This window comes from Silurus aristotelis (assembly GCF_946808225.1).
Source record: "Silurus aristotelis genome assembly, chromosome: 6".
Lineage (NCBI taxonomy): Eukaryota > Metazoa > Chordata > Actinopteri > Siluriformes > Siluridae > Silurus > Silurus aristotelis.
Genome location: NC_139579.1, coordinates 757,683 through 782,385, shown reverse-complemented (window position 1 = coordinate 782,385; position 24,703 = coordinate 757,683). Strand labels below are relative to the sequence as shown.

General features: G+C 40.3%; 2 protein-coding genes and 1 long non-coding RNA gene across 3 annotated transcripts in view; all 3 read right to left on the bottom strand.

Moving 5' to 3' along the window:
* Positions 1-5,381: 5,381 nt before the first annotated feature.
* The window catches only part of LOC310728065, a 33,447-nt gene continuing 14,125 nt past the window's right edge, over positions 5,382-24,703 (bottom strand). Inside the window, exon 2 of the long non-coding RNA XR_014534173.1 lies at positions 5,382-5,474. This is a non-coding gene — a long non-coding RNA (uncharacterized lncRNA). The remainder of the gene's footprint in view (positions 5,475-24,703) is intronic.
* On the bottom strand, positions 5,987-8,932 carry LOC310728049 (uncharacterized protein). The gene is made up of 3 exons (XM_083545108.1): positions 8,529-8,932; positions 8,336-8,439; positions 5,987-8,105 (listed from the first exon to the last, which is right to left on the bottom strand). Exons 2-3 carry the CDS (start codon positions 8,411-8,413, stop codon positions 7,263-7,265), a joined length of 921 nt encoding a protein of 306 aa, XP_083401234.1. The 5' UTR covers positions 8,414-8,439; positions 8,529-8,932; the 3' UTR covers positions 5,987-7,262.
* Positions 12,513-24,703, bottom strand: part of LOC310727246 (uncharacterized protein) — a 32,011-nt gene continuing 19,820 nt past the window's right edge. The window contains exons 3-5 of the mRNA XM_083543499.1: positions 22,349-23,605; positions 17,792-17,887; positions 12,513-14,612 (exon numbers count right to left, since the gene is read on the bottom strand). Of these exons, the coding sequence (XP_083399625.1) occupies positions 13,353-14,612; positions 17,792-17,887; positions 22,349-23,605 (2,613 nt within the window). The 3' untranslated portion in view covers positions 12,513-13,352. The remainder of the gene's footprint in view (positions 14,613-17,791; positions 17,888-22,348; positions 23,606-24,703) is intronic.

Below are 24,703 nucleotides of genomic sequence, written 5' to 3'. Positions count from 1 at the left end.
TAAGATCACTGCCTCGATTAAAAGCCTTTCCACATTGTCCACAGTAAAATGGCTTTACTCCCGTGTGAATACGATGGTGTCGTAGAAGTTCAGGCTGACAAATAAAACTTTTTCCACACTGTTCACAGTGATATGGTTTCTCTCCAGTGTGGATACGCTCATGTACTTTAAGGTAACCCTGATAATTAAAACTTTTCCCACATTGTCGACAGCAATAAGGTCTCTCTCCTGTGTGGATACGCTGGTGTGATTGAAGATTACGCTGGCAAGTGAAACTCTTCCCACACTGTTCACAGTGATACGGCTTCTCTCCTGTGTGGATACGCTGGTGAGATTTGAGATGACACAAACGATTGAAACTCTTCGCACACTGTTCACAGGGATATAGTTTGTCTCCTGTGTGGATACGCTGGTGTCTTTTCAGAAGATCAATTTTAGTAAAACTCTTCCCACAATCTGAGCAGTGGTGCATCTGGAAAACAAAATAAAATGATTCAATATACTGTAAGAATACAACTACTGATCTCCCAAAATCCTCAATATACATGTCTTTAAAACAGAAGAGTTTTATCAGTACCAGGACAAGCAGCATTATGAAGAGAAAAGAATGCATCACCTTAGCCATGGTCCACTGTTTTTCCAAGTTGATGCACTAAATCTTGCCTGAAAGAAATAATCTTATTGTCAATTAAAGTTATAGCTCATGTCACATGATTGTTCCTTATATTTCTAGAACATTCTAGGCTTATATTATGGTACGTTTTACTTTTAATTTTTTTACCCTTTATATTAGCACATGTCTCTTTGTGGTACAAATCAGTATAAACAAAATAAATTATACAAATGTTCCAATCGGCATATTTAAAGCATATGTGAGCACAATGCACTTTGTCCAATCCTGGTAAACTTCTGAAAGGGTGATTTGTAACTTAAAAATGTATGTGCCATAAGAATGAATAGTCAGGGCTTTATGAGGTTTCCATGTTAGACGGTCAAGGACAGGACAAAACCTCTTTAAACAAATATCAGACTTTTGTCCAGCCCCTTGTTTGTTTCTGCATTTGGGTTCACACACACTCCAGTGGTAGCTGGGCCGGGTTTCAGTACAAATACGTGTACTGTTATACTTAAATACCATGCGATCCATGTTATGACTTTTTACTGATAATAATATCACTGTATTGCAAAGGAGCTCCACAAAACCAATCTGAGTTCTCAATGCTACACATGAGTACAGAGACGTGCAGTCAGGAGAGGCATTATATTCCAATAAGAACTGTAAATTAATGCGATAAAATGTGAAATTGTATACATTTTAAAACAAACATTTTCTCTCATCAATGCTATAAATTCCATATCTCTATGATTGTTTTTCTTGGTTCATCTCCCATCATCCCACCAAGTGATCATCATCCTTAATGTTCAGACTGCACTGAAAAACACTGAACACCGGGGAATAAAATGTGCCTCAGACAGGCTACGTTTGCATACACAAACCAAGTTATAGAGAAGTTAATAATTTAATCTATTTTTATGTATAGTATGCATGTGTATATGTATGTATACATATACACCCCCCCCCCACACACACACACACACACATATATATGCACACCTCCCAATTTTTTGAAAGGCAAAAAAGGAAGAAAAAAGGAAAATGAGGATGTTTACCACAGAGATGGCAGAAAGTTAACAGAGCTCTCAAAGAAACAGACCCTAATGTTCTGCTCAACACAGTGGAAATGTGGTTGCATCCACTACCAGGGATGGGCAGTATTTATGATTTAAATATAATTCAAATATTCAAATTTTAATATAAAATAGGATTGTGTAATTTGTATTTGAGAGGGTTGATGAAAATAGCTTCATATTTTATTTCCAAATACTATAGTGTTTTGTATTTTTGCAGTTTTAAAATACTGTAGAATACTTTGTAAGAAGTTCTAAGATGTCTACAGAGACAGCAGGGAAAGGAGAAGTGGAGGAGAGTGGAGGTTCGGTTGGTACTTTAAATGTTGGTACTATGACTGGTAAAGGGCGAGAGGGAGCTGATATGATGGAGAGGAGAAAGGTAGATACAGTGGGTACGGAAAGTATTCAGACCCCCTTAAATTTTTCACTTTTTGTTATATTGCAGCCATTTGCTAAAATCATTTAAGTTCATTTCTTTTCCTCATGAATGTACACATAGCACCCCATACTGACAGAAAAACACAGAATTGTTGACCTTTTTGCAGATTTATTAAAAAAGAAAAACTGAAATATCACATGGTCCTAAGTATTCGGACCCTTTGCTGTGACACTCAAATATTTAACTCAGGTGCTCTCCATTTCTTCTGATCATCCTTGAGATGGTTCTACACCTTCATTTGAGTCCAGAAATTTTTGATTATACTGATTGGACTTGATTGGGAAAGCCACACACCTGTTTATATAAGACCTTACAGATCACAATGCATGTCAGAGCAAATGAGAATCATTAAGGTCAAAGGAACTGCCTGAAGAGCTCAGAGACAGAATTGTGGCAAGGCACAGATCTGGCCAAGGTTACAAAAATTTTTTTGCTGCACTTAAGGTTCCTAAGAGCACAGTGGCCTCCATAATCCTCAAATGGAAGATGTTTGGGACGACCAGAACCATTCCTAGAGCTGGCCGTCCGGCCAAACTGAGCTATCGGGGGAGAAGAGCCTTGGTGAGAGAGGTAAAGAAGAACCCAAAGATCACTGTGGCTGAGCTCCAGAGATGCAGTCGGGAGATGGAAGAAAGTTGTAGAAAGTCAACCATCACTGCAGCCCTTCACCAGTGGGGCTTTATAGCAGAGTGGCCCGACGGAAGCCTCTCCTCAGTGCAGGACACATGAAAACCCGCATGGAGTTCTCCAAGATGGTGAGAAATAAGATTCTCTGGTCTGATGAGACCAAGATAGAACTTTTTGGCCTTAATTCTAAGCGGTATGTGTGGAGAAAACCAGGCACTGCTCATCACCTGTCCAGTATAGTCTCAACAATGAAGCATGGTGGTGGCAGCATCATGCTGTGGGGGTGTTTTTCAGCTGCAGGGACAGGACGACTGGTTGCAATCAAGGGAAAGATGAATGCGGCCAAGCACAGGGATATCCTGGACGAAAACCTTCTCCAGAGTGCTCTGGACCTCAGACTGGGCTGAAGGTTTACCTTCCAACAAGACAATGACCCTAAGCACACAGCTAAAATAACGATGGAGTGGCTTCACAACAACTCCGTGACTGTTCTTGAATGGCCCAGCCAGAGCCCTGACTTAAACCCAATTGAGCATCTCTGGAGAGACCTAAAAATAGCTGTCCACCAACGTTTACCGTCCAACCTGACAGAACTGGAGAGGATCTGCAAGGAGGAATGGCAGAGGATCCCTGAATCCAGGTGTGAAAAACTTGTTGCAGCCTTCCCAAAAAGACTCATGGCTGTATTAGATCAAAAGGGGGCTTCTACTAAATACTGAGCAAAGGGTCTGAATACTTAGGACCATGTGATATTTCAGTTTTTCTTTTTTAATAAATCTGCAACAGTGTCAACAATTCTGTGTTTTTCTGTCAATATAGGGTGCTGTGTGTACATTCATGAGGAAAAGAAATGAACTTAAATGATTTTAGCAAATGGCTGCAAAATAAAAAAAGAGTGAAAAATTTAAGGGGGTCTGAATACTTTCCGTACCCACTGTATGTTGTGTGTTCAGGAGACCAAGTGGAAACGGAGTAAGATCAGGAACATTGAAGGTGTTTAAACTGTTCTATCATGGTGTGGATGGAAAGAGAAATGGTGTAGGGGGGATTCTAAAGGAAGAGTACAGTAAGAGTGTAGTGGAACTCTCTTCACCTCCACTACACTCTTACTGTACTCTTCCTTCAGAATCACCATTACACCATTTCTCTTTCCATCCACACCATCTTCAACTCCAGTGCATGTAGGACAAAGTGAGAGAGGCCTGATTGAGATGTTTTGGACATGTGCAGAGGAGGGACATGGGGTATATCAGTGGGAGAATGCTGAGGATGGAGACACCAGGAAGGAGGAAGACCAAGGAGGAGGGTTATGGATGTGGTGAGGAAAGACTTGGAGGTAGTTGGATTGAAAGAGCCAGATGTAGAGGACAGGGGGGTATGGAGACGGATGATCCGCTGTGGCGTAGTGGGAGCAGATCTAAAGGATGATATCATAAAAATGCAGCCCCTGATTGGTGTCTATTCAGCATTTTGCTCAGACTTGTTGATATCAGAACAGAAAATGTATCCATATAGAAGAAGGGTGGTGACGGTAAAAAACGTTGAGGCTGCCAGCTTTCAAATAGGCGTTCGATCATTGATCATGATTTTGCAAACCATTGCGTTAACGACTGCCTGACACACAATGCTATTATATTTATGATTAACAATCAAATGATTAATTAGTTAGAAACTAGTTGCTTTGAATGCAGCTGCCATCATCTTCTTATGAATGACTTGTTTGTCAGTGTTGCAGTGTTAAACTTTGTTTACTTTATCAACTGAGTAAAAAGCTGAAGAACAGATCAAATAGGCCAATTGATTAAAGGTTTGGAGAAAAATTTCGTGTTTCCTTGTAAAATTATTTTTTTAAATGAATAAAAAACCCAGTAGTTTATTGTGATATCATTTTAAAATACATTATGATGTATCTTTGCCCTGCAAACCACACTGAAAGATGAGACACATGAATAAAGTGTACCTTTGATCCAGCAGCAGCAGGATTGTGTGGAGGTTCTCCTAAAGATCTCCGTCTGGACTCTGATTTCATGATCAGAGGTGTAAAGAATCAGGACACTGGAAGAAAAATGCAGAGGTTCATGACTCCAGAATGTCCACTAGCTGTTCCCCGAGCAGCTCAGCTGCTACATTTCACTGTATCTCACCTTTGGGTAAAAATCCGCTAAATCCGAGACAAAAACAGGGTTGAAGCTCGCGCGCGATAGATTTATAACGGCGAAAGGAACGTCGATGTGCACGCGCGGAAAGTGGAGAAAAACTCACGCGCCCAACATTAACTTCAGACCGGAGCGCGTGAAAGAAGTCTATAGGTACAAACACGGATCACAGAGCAGTGGGCGGGGCCAACGAGCTCGAGTTCTAAATCCTCAAACATCATTGGCTCGGCCATTTTCAGGAAGTGAAATCTGATTGGTTGTCTGCCACTGTGCCTGATCTTTAGTGGTTGAGTTGCATGAGAGACATGACTTCATCATCTATCACTCTTAATTCTCTTGAATCAACATCTATTCCATTCTCTATCATCATTCTCCATTTTTATTTGTTCATAAATTTCGGTTTACAAATAAACGGGGATTCACACAAATGAATTCAATTCACAAATCAATGAAAAGGAGAATTTAAACAGGATTGAGTATTTATTGGATTATGACTGGGGACCAGGTGGACATTCACTGGGCTGATGTATGGCTTCTACCTGAGTCCTGGGTGATCTAATCTAACTTGAGTTAGTTTCTTCATCTGAATTAAATGTTCTAATGATCAAAAGCAGCGTCAGGTTCAGGTATTAGATGTAATAATAGAGAGAAACGTCAACAGATAAACATAAAGCAAGTGAACGTCTCTTTTCCAGTCAGAACTCATGGTGTCTCTCACAGCTCCATCTGAGTGGAGGAGCAGCTCACAGCTGGAGAGCAAATTAACACTATAGTGTACATTACTGAGGCTAGAAGTCCAACTTTCCCTTCATCTTTACCCACAATTACATTTCTCTACTTCAATAACACAAAGTTTTATGACTAAGGTGGTAGATAATTACAATGCATGGCAAATTTTAGGTCAGAGATACAGGTGTGTGCTGCTTCTGCAAGGCAGAACTTTGGGATTCCTCTTTCAGAGAAATGTTTTACCTCTATTCCTTTAACTTTTTATAACCAAAGAAAATAATTAATATCATTAGATTCATTGTTGTTGTTCCCCAGGGCACTTGATTATAACATACAAACATTCTTACACAACCATATTATTTATTGTCTTTTCATTAGTAAATCATCCTAATATTACAGAAATACATACTTAACCCTTTCATCTCTTTGTTTAATAAATAAATTACAATCCAGAGTGCAGTAAAAATAATGAAATATAAAAAACATGTTAAAGAAGCTGAACACCGCAACAAATTGAAACACAAGTCTGCACAGCTGTTACATTTTATACACAGACAAAAATAAGGAAAATGGTGTCCTAATATATATATAGAGAGAGGAGAGAGAGAGAGCAAAGCTTCATATAATAATAATTTCAGACCTGCAAAATTTACCACATTTAAAACAGACTCATCTGTTTCCATCCATTGTGTCTTTTTTGCATCCTCAACATCAAATTCAAGCAGCTCATGGTTTGTCTCACTTTCTATAACTTATAGCTTTCAATTTACAATATTACAATTTTACAATATAATGGTTAACATGAATTTGCATATGTACATTTTAATAATATTATTAATAGTAATAATATTATAATCTTACTATTACTATTGTTCATACAATAGTAATAATGCTAATTTAGAGCCATCTAGCATCCTGATTATGCCTGGCAAATTCTGCACTAAACCTAAATCCCACCATCATTTTAATTAACACAATTTCAATATTACATCTTTAATGACTTGATTCTCATCACTAAGGAATGTAATAAGATGTGTTCCTATTTATAGATGTTATCTGTTTCTAAAAGAAAATGTACCTTCATGAATGAAGCTCCTGAAGGAAGAGGTCAACTCAGATCTCCAGACAAAAATAGACAAGGAAATTTTTTTTTTATATTTCCATAAAGCAAAAATAAACAATAGGGTTTTTTTTACGATTGGGTTTAAACAGAAAATGTATCGCATCCTATTAGTTACAGTTATAATGTAGATCAATACTATTAAAAACTACCCACTCTGTGTAATGTATGATGTACAAGGTGTCTCAATGTGTGAACTGGTCCTGAAGTAATTAAGGAGCAGATTGTGTATTTATATGTTAGTGAATGTGAATTATATGTTTTTTTGCACCACTGAGCTGCATTCATTCAATATTTATATTCAGGAAACCCCATATTTTGGCCATAGTTAGTTGTAGTTGGACCAGAATTCTCTCACTTCACAATTTGCCTCTTCACAAAAGAATAGTTTGATGGTTAGATTCAGTGTCCAATTTGTTAGTTCAAATCATTAACATTGCCACAAAAGTTCCTCTATATTTCCTTTACATCCCTTTAAAAATAAGTTGTGCTGATGGATTTACATTACATTATCAGTAAGGCACTTGTGTGTCCTTAATGACCGTTGATGAACATAGCTCCGTCCACATTGTCCACAGATGTACGGCTTCTGTCCTGTATGACTCTGCTGGTGGCTGAGTAAGATACTCCGAACACTAAAACTCTTCCCACACTGTGAGCAGTGATACGGCTTCTCTCCTGTGTGGATACACTGGTGTGTTTGGAGACTACGCTGACGAGTAAAACCCTTCGAACACTGTCCACAGTAAAATGGCTTTACCCCTGTGTGAATGCGCTGGTGAATTCTGAGACTACCTTGACGATTAAAACTCTTTCCACACTGTCCACAGTGATACGGCTTCTCTCCTGTATGGATACGTTCATGTACTTTGAGATAACCCTGACGATTAAAACTCTTCCCACAGTGTCCACAGTGATATGGTTTCTCTCCTGTGTGGATACGCTGGTGTGTTTGAAGATTACGTTGACAAGCAAAACTCTTTCCACACTGTTCACAGTGATACGGTTTCTCTCCTGTGTGAATACGTTGGTGTCTTTGAAGATGAGATAATTGGATAAAACTCTTCCCACACTGTTCACAGTTATACTGCTTCTCTCCGGTGTGGATACGCTGGTGTCTTTGAAGAGAAAATATTTGGATGAAACTCTTCCCACACTGTCCACAGTGATATGGTTTCTCTCCTGTGTGGATACGCTGGTGAACTTTGAGATGACCCTGATGAGTAAAACTCTTCCCACACTGTCCACAGTGATACGGCTTCTCTCCTGTGTGGATACGCTGGTGTATTTTCAAAAGAGCGATTTTAGTAAAACTCTTTCCACAATCTGAGCAGTGGTGCATCTGGAAAACATACAACGATTCAATACACCGATCAGCATACCATTATGACCACCTGCCTAGTATTGTGTTGGTCCACCTTTTGCTGCCAAAACAGTCCTAAACCAATGAGCATTAACAGCAGCAATTTCTTCAGCAAATTGAGCTACAGTAGCTTGTCTGTTGGATTGGACCACACAGGCTAGCTTTACACCACATTGTGAAAGATGAGATGAGACATGAATAAAGTGTACCTTTGATCCAGCAGCAGCAGCAGCAGCAGGAGTGTGTGGAGGTTCTCCTAAAGATCTCCGTCTGGACTTTGATTTCATGATCAGAGGTGTAAAGAATCAGGACACTGGAAGAAAAATGCAGAGGATCATGACTCCAGAATGTCCACTAGCTGTTCCCCGAGCAGCTCAGCTGCTACATTTTACTGTATCTCACCTTTGGGTAAAAATCCGCTAAATCCGGGACAAAAACGGATTTATAACGGTGAAAGGAACGTCGATGTGCACGCGGTAAGTGGAGAAAAACTCACGCGCCCAACATTAACTTCAGACCGGAGCGCGTGAAAGAAGTCTATAGGTACAAACACGGATCACAAAGCAGTGGGCGGGGCCAACGGGCTCGAGTTCTAAATCCGCAAACATCATTGGCTCAGACATTTTCAGGAAGTGAAATCTGATTGGTTGTCTGCCACTGTGCCTGATCTTTAGTGGTTGAGCTTCATGAGAGACATGACTTAATCATCTATCACTCTTCATTCTCTTCTATCATCATTCTTCATTTTTATTTGTTCATAAATTTCGGTTTACAAATAAACGGAGATTCACACAAATTAATTCAATTCACAAATCAATGAAAAGGAGGATTTAAACAGGATTTATTTATTGGATTATGACTGGGGACCAGGTGGACATTCACTGGGTGATCTAATCTGGGTGATCTAATCTAACTTGAGTTAGTTTCTTCATCTGAATGAAATGTTCTAATGATCAAAGCAGCGTCAGGTTCAGGTATTAGATGTAATAATCCAGAGAAACGTCAACAGATAAACATAAAGCAAGTGAACGTCTCTTTTCCAGTCAGAACTCATGGTGTCTCTCACAGCTCCATCTGAGTGGAGGAGCAGCTCACAGCTGGAAAGCAAATTAACACTATAGTGTACATTACTGAGGCTAGAAGTCCAACTTTCCCTTCATCTTTACCCACAATTACATTTCTCTACTTCAATAACACAAAGTTTTAAGACTAAGGCGGTAGATAATTACAATGCATGGCAAATTTTAAGTCGGCGATACAGGTGTGTGCTGCTTCTGCAAGGCAGAATTTTGGGTTTCCTCTTTCAGAGAAATGTTTTACTTCTATTCCATTAACTTTTTATAACCAAAGAAAATATGTAATATAATTAGATTCATTGTTGTTGTACCACAGGACACTTGAAAATAACATGCAAACATTCTTACACAACCATATTATTTATAGGAACGTCGATGTGCATGCGCGGAAAGTGAAGAAAAACTCACGCGCCCATTAACTTCATTAACTTCAGACCGGAGCGCGTGAAATAAATAAACGGAGATTCACACAAATTAATTCAATTCACAAATGTAAATGGCGATTTAAACAGGAATAAATACTTAGATGTTCACATTACTCAGGACCTGTGTTGGTCCTGTCACATCGTCACCCTGATGAAGGCCAGGCAGCGTCTATACCACCTGAGATGCTTAAGAGACTTTAAATCACCCTCTCTGGTGCTGAGGTCTTTCTTTAACTGCACCGTTGAAAGTGTCCTGATGGGTAGTATCACTTCTTGGTTCGAAAAATGCACCATGCAGGGCAGGCACCAGAGGGTGGATCAGTCAGCTAAACGTTCGGAGCTCCTTGACCTGCAGGACATGTATAGCAAGCGGTAATGGACCAGGGTCAGAAAGATATTGGAGGACCTCAGCCATCCCAATAAGGAAGTCCTCTTTTCTGTGTTGCGTTCAGGAAAGCGTTTCCGATCCTTGAAGGCAAACAGAGGGAGAATGAGGATTCTTCCCACAGGCCATTTGGAGTCTAAACCAGGAAAACACCTAACACATGAACACTTTAGTGACAATCACACTGGGACACTTTAAATCTGGACTATTGTCAGTATCTATCTATTATTTCTTTCTGACAAAATTTCAGCCAGTAAGTAGTTCCACAGATTCCTCAGATCGTGCGGCCTGTTCGGTGTCATATTCATATACATATATAATATACATATATAATATACATATATACATATACATATACAAAGAATTTAAGATCTATCAGTCTGGAAATGTTATGAAGCCATTTCTAAAGCTTTGGGACTCCAGTGAACCACAGTGAGAGACATTATTCACAAATGGCAAAAACAGTGGAGAACCTTACCAGGAGTGGCCAGCCGACCAAAAATACCCCAAGAGCACAGCGACAACTCATCCAAGTGGTCACAAAAGACCCCACAACAACATTCAACGACCTGCAGGCCTCACTTGCCTCAGTTAAGGTAAGGGTTTGTGACTCCACCATAAGAAAAAGATGGTGAAAAATCGGTCTGCATGGCAGAGTTCCAAGACAAACCCTACTCTTTCCCATAACTTCATGGTGTGACTGATCAACTTAATTCCCCTGTAGTTATTGCAGGTCTGCACATCTCCCTTATTCTTAAAGATCAGTACCAGCACACTCCTTCTCCATTCCTCAGGCATCTTCTCACCTTCCAAAATCTTGTTAAACAATCTTTTTAAAAACTCCACTGCATCTCCATGCTTCTACCGATGTCATCTGGTCCAATCGACTTTCCACTCTTCATCCTCTTATTTGCTGCTCTCACTTCCTGCTTCACCATCTCCATGCCACCCACCCTCTCTCTCTCTCTCTCTCTCTCTCTCTCTCTCTCTCTCTCTCTCTCATTTTAATCAGCTGCTCAAAATACTCCCTCCATCTTCTCAACACACACTCCTTACTAGCCAACACATTTCCATCTCCATCCTTTATTGCTCTAACTTGCAGCACATCCTTCCCAGCTCGGTTCCTCTGCCTGACCAATCGCTACAAATCCTTTTCTCCTTCCTTAGTGTCCAACTTCTCCTACAGCTCCTCATATGCATTTTCCTTGACTTTCACCACATCCCTCTTCACCTGCTGCTGCATCTCCTTGTACTCCTGCATACTTTTCTCATCACTCTGTCCATCCCAATTCTGTTTCTCCAACTTCTGCAGTAGTTCCACAAACATCCAGCACCTCTTCACCACCACCGAGCCCCTGTCTGACCTCTTCCCTAAACCTCACACTACAGTCTTCCTCCTTCAGTTTCCACCATCTTATTCTTCTTCCAGTCCTCAATCTATTCCTTTTCTTCTTCACCTCCAAAACCATGGTACATGACATGGGGGACCAGCGTGACACTAAAACAGGTAGTAGTAATGACTACTTTTTACTTAATGTACTTAATATCAGAGCCCAAACATCTTTACCTAAACTTGAGTAAAAAAAATGTATAGTCAAGTACTTCAACTTTTACCTGAGTATTTTAAAACATGAGTATCTGTACTTCTACTGAGTGAAGGATGTGTGAACCTTTGCCACTGCTGGCTTTATTTATGAAATGTTTGCCAACATATTACAGTTATAATGTAGATAAATACAACTAATAAACTACCCACTCTGTGCAATTTGTATAAGGTATTTCAGTGTGTAAACTAATTCCAATGTAATAGTGGAGCAAAAGTGTATTTAAATATACAGGTAGTCATAACACGACATAAGTAGAGTAGGCTACATGTACTACAGTACTGTAAAATGATGTCGGGAGCTGGTACACACTGTCGTATGCCGCAGCTAGCGATTGTGGTCGTAAGTTGCATAGGTCGTAAGTCGACGACTACCTGTAAGTAAATCTGTATTATTTAGTCTTTGCAACACTTAGCTTCTTTATATTTCTTTATATTTAAGTGGAAATTAGTTGTCTAAAATGTGTATGCACACGTAATTTTCGTATGCAGCATGTAGTGTAAATATCTATTAGATTTTAGTTATTTTGGTTATTAATTCACTTTTATTTCCATTTGGTGATGAAGTTCGGGTGTTCTTGTATTCAGAGCAGTGAGAACTGCATACAATTCTAGACTGAGACTCCTGAAGTTACTGAGTGTCACAGTTGGACCCTAAAAACACAGATTTGAATGCTCCCACATTAAAGTTGATTGCTTTTCATTTTATTCTTCCTGTACAATAGAATTTTGTTAATAAGTGAAATTTAATTTTGTAAATAACAATGATGATCTGTTGATACTTCATAATCATTTATGATATTGAATCAAAACATTGTTTCTATCACCAGCATTTCTATTTTCTTTCTTAGAAACTTCATGAAATAATCACAAAAAAATTTTCCTGAAGACATTTTTAATGACACCGAGACTCATACAGTCCATTTAGAATAATCAACTTTTACATTCACCTTAATCTCAAAGGTGTTCAGTGAAGTCGAGATTAGAGCTCTGTGCAGGCCAGTTCAGTTCTTCCACACCAAACTCATCCAAACATGTCTTTATGAACCTTAGTTTGTGCACTGTGGCACAGTCATGCTGGATTAATAAAGGACTGTCTCACAATATTAGAAGCATAGCATTGTACAAAATGTTTAGGTACGCTAAAGTAATTAACATTTCTTTCTTTAGTCTTACCCCTAAAGTACAGCCCCATACAATTACCACTCCTCAACCAAACCTTACAGTTGACTAAAACTTATTCGAAGTTAGAGAAACACAAAAAATGAATGTTGGTGCAAAATACCTAAAGTTTATACATTTAACATTTGAGATTTAAAAAAGACTTAGGGTGAGATTTGTCTGCACTTTAATTCTTATAGGTCCAGACATATACAACAAAAATCGATTCCCTGCTGTGTAACCGTGTGATCAAGCTCAAGTTTGTAGTAAATCAGTAACACTGTGCTCAGGGGACAATGGATTGGAAGCAGTTCCATTAGATAATGTTCAGAAAGCACATATGGGTGAGATGCTCAGGAAGCCCCATACATGTTGCCATAAAGTGTAGTTGTAGTGTAACTGTAGATGGACCAACAATGTTCTGATGGCTTGGAAAGGTGTCCATTTTGTTAGAGATAATTAACATTAACATTACAATTTAAAGTTCCCCAATATTTACAGTACAAGTTCCCCTTTACATCCCTTCAAATAAGAAATTTAAGAAGATGATTTGTTTTACAAATTGACATCATGAGTTTATTGTTGTATATTAGAACACTTGTGGTTCCGTAATGAGTTTTGATAAACATAGCTCCGTCCACACTGTCCACAGATGTACAGCTTCTGTCCTGTATGACTCTGCTGGTGGCTGAGGAGGGTGCTCTGAGCAATAAAACTCTTCCCACACTGTTCACAGTGATACGGCTTCTCTCGTGTGTGGATACGCTGGTGCATTCTAAAATTACTCCTATGATTAAAACTCTTTCCACACTGTTCACAGCGATACGGCTTCTCTCCTGTGTGGATACGCTGGTGTAATTTGAGACTACTATGATGATTAAAACTCTTCCCACACTGTTCACAGCGATACGGCTTCTCTCCTGTGTGGATACGCTGGTGTACTTTAAGATCACTCTGATGATTAAAACTCTTCCCACACTGTTCACAGTGATACGGCTTCACTCCAGTGTGGATACGCTGGTGTATTCTAAAATTACTCTTATAATTAAAACTCTTCCCACACTGTTCACAATAATACGGTTTCTCTCCTGTGTGGATACTCTGGTGTGATCTGAGATGCCTCTGATAAGTAAAACTCTTCCCACACTGTTCACAGTGATACGGCTTCTCTTCTGTGTGGACACGCTGGTGTATTCTAAAATTACTCTTATGATTAAAACTCTTCCCACACTGTTCACAGTAATACGGCTTCTCTCCTGTGTGGATACGCTGGTGTAATTTGAGACTACTCTGATGATTAAAACTCTTCTCACACTGTTCACACTGATACGGCTTCTCCCCTGTGTGGATACGCTGGTGTAATTTAAGATTACTCTGATGATTAAAACTCTTCCCACACTGTTCACAGTAACACAGCTTCTCTCCTGTGTGGATACGCTGGTGTAATTTGAGACTACTCTGACGATTAAAACTCTTCTCACACTGTTCACACTGATACGGCTTCTCTCCTGAGTGGATACGCTGGTGTCTTTTGAGACTACTCTGAGAAGTAAAACTCTTCCCACACTCTTCACAGTGATACGGCCTCTCTCCTGTGTGGATACGTTGGTGTCTAAGCAGATGACTCTGACGATTAAAACGCTTCTCACACTGCCCACACTGATACGGCTTCTCTCCTGTGTGGATATGCTGGTGTCGTTTAAGACTACTCTGATGAGTAAAACTCTTCTCACACTCTTTACAGTGATACGGCTTCTCTCCTGTGTGGATACGTTGGTGTCTTTTCAGAACAGAAATTTTAGTAAAACTCTTCCCACAATCTGAGCAGTGGTGCATCTGAAAAACAAAATAAATTGGTTCAATATACAGTAATAATTTCAGATTTGGTGGAAAGTGAGTAAGATCAGGAACATTGGAGATGTTTATACTGTTCTATAATAGTGTGGATGAAAAGAGAAATGGTGTAGGGGTGATTCTGAGGGAAGAGTACAGTAAGAGTGTAGTGGAGGTGAAGAGATTTTCTGATAGGGTGATGAACGTGAAGCTGGAAGTTGAAGGGGTGATGATAAATGTCATCAGTGCTTATGCTCCACAGGTGGGCTGTGAGATGGAGGAGAAGGAAAAATTCTGGAGTGGGTTAGATGAAGTGGTAGAAGGTGAACCTAGGAATGAAAGATTGGTGATTGGTGCACTTTAAAGGGCATGTAGGTAAAGGGAACAGAGGTGATGAGGAGGTGATGGTAGGTATGGAATTAAGGAGAGGAATGTGGAAGGGCAGATGGTGGAAGATTTTTCTTGGCAGTGGTAAACACGTTTTTTTTAGAAGAAGGAAAGCATAGAGTGACGTATAAGAGTGGAGAAAGGTTCACACAGGTGGACTATGTTCTATATAGGAGATGCAACCTGAAGGAAATTGGCGACTGTAAGGTGTTGCCAGGGACAGCGAGTATATTATCCAGTTTATTAGAAGGACAGCGCATGTAGGGCGTTTTGGAGACAAGGCGAGATTGAGATGGTTGGACATGAAGGGACATTGGGTATATCGGTAGGAGAATGCTGAGGATGGAGCCACCGGGAAGGAGGAAAAGAGGAAGGCCAAGGAGGAGGGTTATGGATGTGGGGAAGAAAGACATGCAGGTAGTTGGTGTGAAAGAGGCAGATGTAGAGGATGGGGGAGGGGGAGGGGGAGGGTATGGAGACGGCTGATCCGCTGTGGTGCCCCCTAATAGGAGAAGCAAAAAGAAGAAGAAGAAGAAGGTGTTGCCAGGGAACAGTGTAGCTAGACAGCATCGGATGGTGGTCTGTAGGATGGTTTTGGAGATAAAGAAGAAGAGGAGTAGATTGAGGACTGTAAGAAGAATAAAATGGTGGAAACTGAAAGAGAAAGACTGTAGTGTGAGATTCAGGAAAGCGATCAGAAAGGGGCTCGGTGGTGGTGAAGAGGCGCTGGATGCTTGTGGAACTACTGCAGAAGTGATAAGGGAGACGGATAGAAAGGTTCTTGGTGTGGCATCTGGAAATAGAAAGAAGTACAGAGATGTGGTGGTGGAATGAGGAAGTGCAGCAGAGCATAAGGATGAAGAGGTTAGAAAAACATAATTGGGATCGACAGAGTGATGAGAGAAGAAGGCAGGAGTACAAGGAGATGCAGCAGCACGTGAAGAGGGATGTGGTGAAGGACAAGGAAAAGGTATATGAGGAGCTGTAGGAGAAGTTGGACACAAAAGAATTAGAAAAGGATTTGTACCGATTGTCCAGGCAGAGTGACCGAGCTGGGAAGGATGTGCTGCAAGTTAGAGCAATAATGGATGGAAATGGAAATGTGTTGACTAGTGAGGAGAGTGTGTTGAGAAGATGGAGGGAGTATTTTGAGCAGCTGATGAATGAGGTAAATGAGAGGGAGAAGGTTGGATGGTGTGGAGATGGTGAAGCAGGAAGTGGATAGGATTAGTAAGGAGGAAGTGAGAGCAGTGATCTGCTACAAATGGACATTCGGTGTAACCCAGATGAGGAGGGGTTCCCTCTTGAGTCTGGTTCCTCTCAAGGTTTCTTCCTTATGCCATTTTGGGGAGTTTTTCCTTGCCACAGTCCCCACTGGCTTGCTCATCAGGGACAAACTTACTCATAAACAACATATTCATTTTTAATCACTACATTATCTGTGTAAAGCTGCTTTGAGACAATGTTCATTGTTAAAAGCGCAATACAAATAAAAATGAATTGAATTGAATTGAATAAGAGGATGAAGAGTGGAAAGTCGGTTGGACCAGATGACATATCGGTAGAAGCATGGAGACGTTTAGGAGATGCAGTGGAGTTTTTAACAAAATTGTTTAACAGGATTTTGGATGGTGAGAGGATCCCTGAGGAATGGAGAATGAATGTGCTGGTACTGATCTTTAGGAATAAGGGAGATGTGGAGACCTGCAGTAACTACAGGCGAATAAAGTTGATCAGTCACAACATGAAGTTATGGGAAAGAGAAGTGGAAGCCAGGCTGAGAGAAGAGGTGACCATCTGTAAGCAACAGTATGGTTTCATGGGCATGGGGTATATTGGTAAGAGAATGCTGAGGATGGAAAGAGGCAAATGTAGAGGGCAGGGGGTATGAAGACAGATGATCCGCTGTGGCGACCCCTAATGGAAGAAGCCGAATGAAGAAGAAGGAAACAGCTTTAAGTCAGGTTTTTTTCAGTGTATATTTACTTGTCTGTTATCTGCAATAAACTGAAGAAGAACATTGCTCCATTCTGTGTGCTGCGATTCTTCTCTGATCAGAAAAGACACCACGGGCATCGTTGATCACATGGGAAATAATACAAATCTAACAATATCAATAGCACCTTATGAAATATATTTACTGAGAAAAATGGTGATGTTTTCGATACTTATTTTACCCGCTGTATGTTGTCTCCTGTTATAATCACATGTAAACACTGCTTATGTTGACATAGAGGCTTCTGCTCTGATTAAACGGGGTGTATTCGAGCAGATGTAGTTGTGTTGGCCTATTGTGATAATAGATGCCTTTTAGGCTAAGACCACCTGTTCTCTTAGGGTCCATCAACACTGTGATTCCAGGATACACTAGTACTCAACACAGTGGAAACATGGTTCTAATTTTCAAAAGTAATACTAATAAATGATCTTAAAGTGCGAGGCAGAAACTAAACAAACTTGCAGTCCACCACTTAATACTTTACTTTAAAACTAAACTTCCTCTGGGAGATCACTGGGATACGCATGTGAATATGTGATCTGTTAACTGGTTGCATGTGTAAAAGCTGTTGGTCTCAAACATTGTTTACTTTATCAAATGAGTAAAAAGCTGAAGAACAGATCATATAGGACAATTGCTTAAAGATTTGGGGAGAAATTTCGTGTTTCCTTGTAAAAGTAGTTTATTGTGATACACTTAAAGTTAAGTTTTTTTTTTATTTTATTTTAAAATACAGTATGATGTATCTTTGCCCTGCAAACCACACTGAAAGACGAGACACATGAATAAAGTGTACCTTTGATCCAGCAGCAGCAGCAGCAGCAGGAGTGTGTGGAGGTTCTCCTAAAGATCTCCGTCTGGACTCTGATTTCATGATCAGAGGTGTAAAGAATCAGGACACTGGAAGAAAAATGCAGAGGTTCATGACTCCAGAATGTCCACTAGCTGTTCCCCGAGCAGCTCAGCTGCTACATTTCACTGTATCTCACCTTTGGGTAAAAATCCGCTAAATCCGGGACAAAAACGGGGTTGAAGCTCGCGCGCGATAGATTTATAACGGCGAAAGAAACGTCGAGGTGGAGAAAAACTCACGCGCCCAACATTAACTTCAGACCGGAGCGCGTGAAAGAAGTCTATAGTTACAAAAACAGATCACAAAGCAGTGGGCGGGGCCAACGGCTCGAGTTCTAAATCCGCAAACATCATTGGCTCAGACATTGTCAGGAAGTGAAATCTGATTGGTTGTCTGCCACTGTGCCTGATCTTTAGTGGTTGAGCTTCATGAGAGACATGACTTCATCATCTATCACTCTTCATTCTCTTCTATCATCATTCTCCATTTTTATTTGTTCATAGATTTCCGTTTACAAATAAACGGAAATTCACACAAATTAATTCGATTCACAAATGTAAATGGGATTTAAAAAGGAACGAATACTTAGATGTTCACATCACTCAGGACCGGTGTTGGTCCTGTCACATTCCCAGCCAACATTTTCATGTGGGCCGCGTGTGGGTTTTTGATGGGCTGTCACTTGGGAATAACAGAATGACTAAAGTAGAATAGTTCACTGGTGGGTCTATGCAGATTCCTCGGCTGCTCACCTACAAAACAGTAAAGAAAGAGAAGACAGAAAAGGCAATTTAGTACATTTTAAAATGCTACCATTCACAGCAGCATCTAAAAAAACATGCCCCAATATAATTAAGACATTTCCTAGAATCTCATCAGTGAATTGTTCCCACCTCTGCCTCACACAGTAATAACTTATGCCGTGGGGGACCAGTCATGGAATCCAAAACTTATGAACGTGTCATGTCATGTCATTTTCTCTCGCTTATCCTTAATCCGGGTCGCGGGGCAGCAGTCTAAGCAGACCCCCGCCTTCGACTGCTGCACAATCCTCACAGCAACGTCCCTTAAGGTCCCTCCTGCAGGTGGTGAGCCCACGGGAAGGCGGCCCAACGTCACTCCGATGTCACGGACCTTGATATTTCCCTCGTAAGGGACCCCCAGAGCATAGAGGGTTAAGGGCCTCGCTCAAGGGCCCAAGAGTGGCAACCTGGCGATACCGGGGCTTGAACCCCAGACCTTCCGATCGGCAACCCAGCGCCTTAACCGCTAAAGCCACCACTCCCCTTATGAACGTAACAATTAAAATATCAACCTTGCGTCTGAACTTGACTTTTAAACGAATATTTGGTCATTGCCAAAAGCCAGTGATTGAACAATGATTCTGATCAGCTGAAAGATGTAAGTCACACCTCGGATCACGGTGGCCCAGAAAGTTCAACACACTGCAACTGAAGAAATGACTGACTTTCTGAATGGCGCAAAATGACATTCATTATCTCTAACTTAATCATAACGTATCATTTTTTTTATTATGTTTAGAAATGATATAAATATGAAAGTTTTTTCTACCTATTTCACCTAAATCACAATAAAATAATGTTAAGTTTTGTCACAATCTCCTCAGAGCTTTTCTCTGTGTATTGTATATACACATTATAAAGGTAGTGAAAGAGAAAAAGACTCCACACTGTTTTTACTGTTTCACCCTCCTGTTATCATGAGGACACTATATGGAGGAAACACGGGTGAAAATGGTTTGAAAAGTCGTTATTTCCACATTTTAGTAGACAATTTCCTAGTTATCTGCTAATCTTTAAGAATGTTCAGTTTCTCCAAAGGTGTTTATCTCTGAGGTAAACCAGTTCACTCTCCACACTGACCTTCATTATATCGTGCCTGTAACTTTAATTACCACAAATCTTTCAGAAGTTTACATTAAATTAAAACCACAGTAAAATGTTATTAATTTAAAACAAAAGATAATTTCTTACCGTGACAGAGAGGTCAGGTCAGGTCAGGTCAGGTGATCAGTGGTAGTGAGTGACGACCGTTTCTTCAGAACGAGAAGGCGGGAACACAGGAGCCAATGGGAGACTTTGTGAGTTGCACAAGCGATTTTCTTTTTCTTTTTTTTTTTTTTACTAAAGGTCATACTATGTTATTGTTAATATACATTTTTTTTGTTTAGATCATATAAAACACACAAAACACATATCAATTGAATTTATCATCAATTAAATAATATAGCCCAAATATGGCCTATACAGGGCCCTCGAATAAACAAAATGGGTAACCTAACTGGGGCACATCCCTGACTAAGCTGGGGCCCACATTCAGCCCATCAAAGTGCCTACTCTGACCCCATACCCACGTGATGCCCATATAACCCAGTTAAAACCCATGTGAGGCCCACATGGACATGTTGGCTGGGATCGTCACCCTGATGAAGGCCAGGCAGCGTCTATACCACCTGAGACGCTTAAGAGATTTTAAATCACCCTCTCTGGTGCTGAGTCTTTCTTCATCTGCACCGTTAAAAGTGTCCTGATGGATAGTATCACTTCTTGGTTTGAGAAATGCACCAAGCAGGGCAGGCACCAGAGGGTGGAAAGTGGATATTGGAGGACCTCAACCATCCCAATAAAGAAGCCCTCTTTTCTGTGTTGCGTTCAGGAAAGCGCTTCTGATCCTTGAAGGCAAACAGAGGGAGAATGAAGAGTAGATTCTTCCCACAGGCCATTCAGAGTCTAAACCAGGAAAACACCTAACACATGAACACTTTAGTGACAATTGCACTGGGACGCTTTAAATCTGGACTATTGTCAGTATCCATCTATTATTTCTTTCTGACAAATATTCAGCCAGTAAGTAGTTCCCCAGATACCTCAGATCGTGCGGCCTGTTCGGGGTCATATACATATATAATATACATATAAAGTTAAAACCAGATATTTACATACACTTCAGAAAAAAACACAACAACTTTTATTTCTTTACTGTCATACATTAAATCAGAATAAACTTTTTCTGTTTTAAATCAATAAATATTTAAAAAAAAAATTTATTTGTTAAATGTCAGAATCAAACGAGGGAGAATTTTTATGTATTTTTTTTTATCACTTTCATCATAGTCAGAAGTATACATACACTTCCTAAGTATTTGGTGGAATTGCCTCAAAACTGTTTCACTTGGGCCAAACGTTTTGGGTTTCCTTCCACAAGCTTTCTACAATTGTTTGCAGGAATTTTGGCCCACTCCTCTTGACAAAACTGGTGTAACTGGGTCAGGTTTGTAGGCCTTCAGTGCCGCCCACAATTTTTCTATGGGACTGAGATCAGGGCTTTGTGATGGCCACTCCAATACTTTGACTTTGTTATCCTTAAGGCACTTTGTAAATAATTTGGAGGTATGCTTGGGGTCATTGTCCATTTGGAAGACCCATTTGTGACCAAGCTTTAACTTCCTAGCTGATGTTTTCAGATGTTGCTTTAATATATCCTCATCATTTTCTTTTCTCATGATGCCATCTATTTCGTAAAGTGCAAACAGTCCCTTCTGCAGCAAAGCAGCCCCACAACATTATACTACCACCCTCATACTTTGGATAATAATCACAAAAAATTTTCCTAAAGGCCTTTTTTTTATGACACCGAGACTCATACAGTCCCTTTAGAATAATCAACTTTCACCTTAATCTCAAAGGTGTTCAGTGAAGTCGAGATTAGAGCTCTGTGCAGGCCAGTTCAGTTCTTCAACACCAAACTCATCCAACTATGTCTTTATGAACCTTAGTTTGTGCACTGTGGCACAGTCATGCTGGATTAATAAAGGGCCGTCTCCAAACTATTCCCACAATATTAGAAGCATAGCATTGTACAAAATGTATTGGTACGCTAAAGTAATGAACATTTCCCTACACTTTAAGTCAGGGGCTGAGTCTTACCCTTAAAGTACAGCCCCATACCATCACCACTCCTCAACCAAACCTTACAGTTGACTAATAAACTTATTCGAAGTTAGAGAAACACAAATAATGAACGTTGGTGCAAAATACCTGAAGGTTTATACATTTAACATTTTAGATTTAAAAAAAGACTTGAGGTGAGATTTGTCTGCACTTTAATTCTTATAGGTTCAGACATATACAACAAAAATCTATTCCCTGATCTTGCTGTGTAACCGTGTGATCAAGCTCAAGTTTGCAGTAAATCAGTAACACTGTGCTCAGGGGACAATGGATTGGAAGCAGTTCCATTAGATAATGTTCAGAAAGCACATATGGGTGAGATGCTCAGGAAGCCCCATACATGTTGCCATAAAGTGTAGTTGTAGTGTAACTGTAGATGGACCAACAATGTTCTGATGGCTTGGAAAGGTGTCCAGTTTGTTAGAGATAATTAAAATTAACTGTACAATTTAAAGTTCCCCCGATACATACAGTACAATTTCCCTTTACATCCCTTCAAATAAGAAGTTTAAGAAGATGATTTGTTTTATGGTTGTATATTAGAACACTTGTGGTTCCTTAATGAGCTTTGATAAACATAGCTCCGTCCACACTGTCCACAGAGGTTCAGCTTCTGTCCTGTATGACTCTGCTGGTGGCTGAGTAGGACACTCCGAGCACTAAAACTCTTCCCACACTGTTCACAGTGATACGGCTTCTCTCCTGTGTGGATACTCTGGTGTGATTTGAGATGATCCTGTTGAGTAAAACTCTTCCCACATTGTTCACAGTAATACGGCTTCACCCCAGTGTGGACACGCTGGTGTATTCTAAAATTACTCTTATGAGTAAAACTCTTCCCACACTGGTCACAGTGATACGGCTTCTCTCCTGTGTGGATACGCTGGTGTACTTTGAGACTACTCGGGTGAGAAAAACTCTTCCCACACTGTTCACAATGATAAGGCTTCTCTCCTGTGTGGATACGCTGGTGTAATCTCAGAATACCCTGTTGAGTAAAAATCTTCCCACACTGTTCACAGTGATATGGCTTCTCTCCTGTGTGGATACGCTGGTGTACTTTGAGACTACTCGGGTGTGTAAAACTCTTCGAACACTGTTCACAGTGATACAGTTTCTCTCCTGTGTGGATACGCTGGTGTAATCTGAGAATACCCTGCTGAGTAAAACTCTTCCCACACCGGTCACAGTGATACGGCTTCTCTCCTGTGTGGATACGTTGGTGTCTAAGCAGATGACTCTGATGAGTAAAACTCTTCCCACACTGTTCACAGTGATAAGGCTTCTTTCCTGTGTGGATACACTGGTGCGATTTGAGACTAAGCTGACGATTAAAACTCTTCCCACACTGTTCACACTGATACGGCTTCGCTCCTGTGTGGATATGCTGGTGTCTTTTAAGACTACTCTGATGAGTAAAACTCTTCTCACACTGATCACAGTGATACAGTTTCTCTCCTGTGTGGATACGTTGGTGTGATTTGAGACTTCTCGGGTGAGTAAAACTCTTTCCACACTGTTTACAGGGATATGGCTTCTCTCCTGTGTGGATACTCTGGTGTGATTTGAGATTACCCTGTTGAGTAAAACTCTTCCCACACTGTTCACAGTGATATGGCTTCTCTCCTGTGTGGATATGCTGGTGTCTTTTGAGATTACTCTGATGAGTAAAACTCTTCTCACACTGATCACAGTGATACAGTTTCTCTCCTGTGTGTAAACGTTGGTGTCTTTTTAGAACAGCAATTTTAGTAAAACTCTTCCCACAATCAGAGCAGTGGTGCATCTGGAAAACAAAATAAAATGATTTAATATACTGTAATAAATTTATATTTGGTCTTGCATGTTTTTAGAAATGTTTGGTATAGTAATTTGATATGGTTTAAAACAAGTATTTTGAGGTGTTTTAGAAAACCTTATGTCTTCAATGTGGAGGAGTTTTCCCAGTACCAGACCAGGCAGCATTATATCATCTTATTTTCAATTCCAGGAGACAGGGAAAAAGACTGTGGAACCTGTTGTGCTTCTGTGATAACATCAGAGCTTAATAGGATTCAGTCCACGATCACAAAGCTACTTGAAACTATGGTCAATCAATGTTTGGGTGCTTTTGGATTTAGCAAAATACATGTCTGATTCAGAACATTTGCTAATAGTAGCTCTCATTAGACAAAGCTCAAAATCTAGACTGGTGCAAACAATCAGTACCTACTGAGCTGATCTGCATGCTGTCTTCCAAATGATGTGTGAAAATCCCTGTGGTTGGGACAACAATACATTGATGAAGACTGCAGGTAATTATCTGTGGCTGAAAAAAAAGCAGCAACCTACTTCCTCCTAATGGCCTATGAGGGCGTTTTCAATCAACTTGTTAGCATGTACCTCCGCTTTCAGACTCTCAGCTGAAAATCACCTACCTAAATGTAATGTGAACAGTTCCTGACCAAAGTGTTCTACAAACACAATTTAGATACATTTGGAAAGAAGATACTCTGATCCAGCCATTAGTGTTGCACAAGTCAGTGCACTCTTAGTGCAGGTCTCAACCGCGGATACATGTGGAGGGTTGCGTTATGAAGGACATCCAGTGTAAAACATGTGCCAAATCAAACATGCGGATCACGAATCAGAATTTCATACCAGATCGGTCGAGGCCCGGGTTACCAACGACCACCACAGGTATCATTAGCCAACAGGGTACCGGTGGAAATTGGGCTACGGTTGGCCGAAGGAGGAGAAGGAGAGGAGGAAAACGTCTACAGAGACAGCAGGGAAAGGAGAAGTGGAGGACAGTGGAGGTTCGGGTTGGTTCTTTAAATGTTGGTACTATGACTGGTAAAGGGAGAGAGGGAGCTGATATGATGGAGAGGAGAAAGGTAGATAT

Bases quoted from the DNA above. Each gene is read 5' to 3' on its own strand.
- LOC310728049 (XM_083545108.1), bottom strand. From the start codon at position 8,413: ATGAAATCAAAGTCCAGACGGAGATCTTTAGGAGAACCTCCACACACT. The intron at 8,106-8,335 runs GTACACTTTATT...TATGTTTTCCAG, and splicing joins CTGCTGCTGCTGGATCAAAG to ATGCACCACTGCTCAGATTG.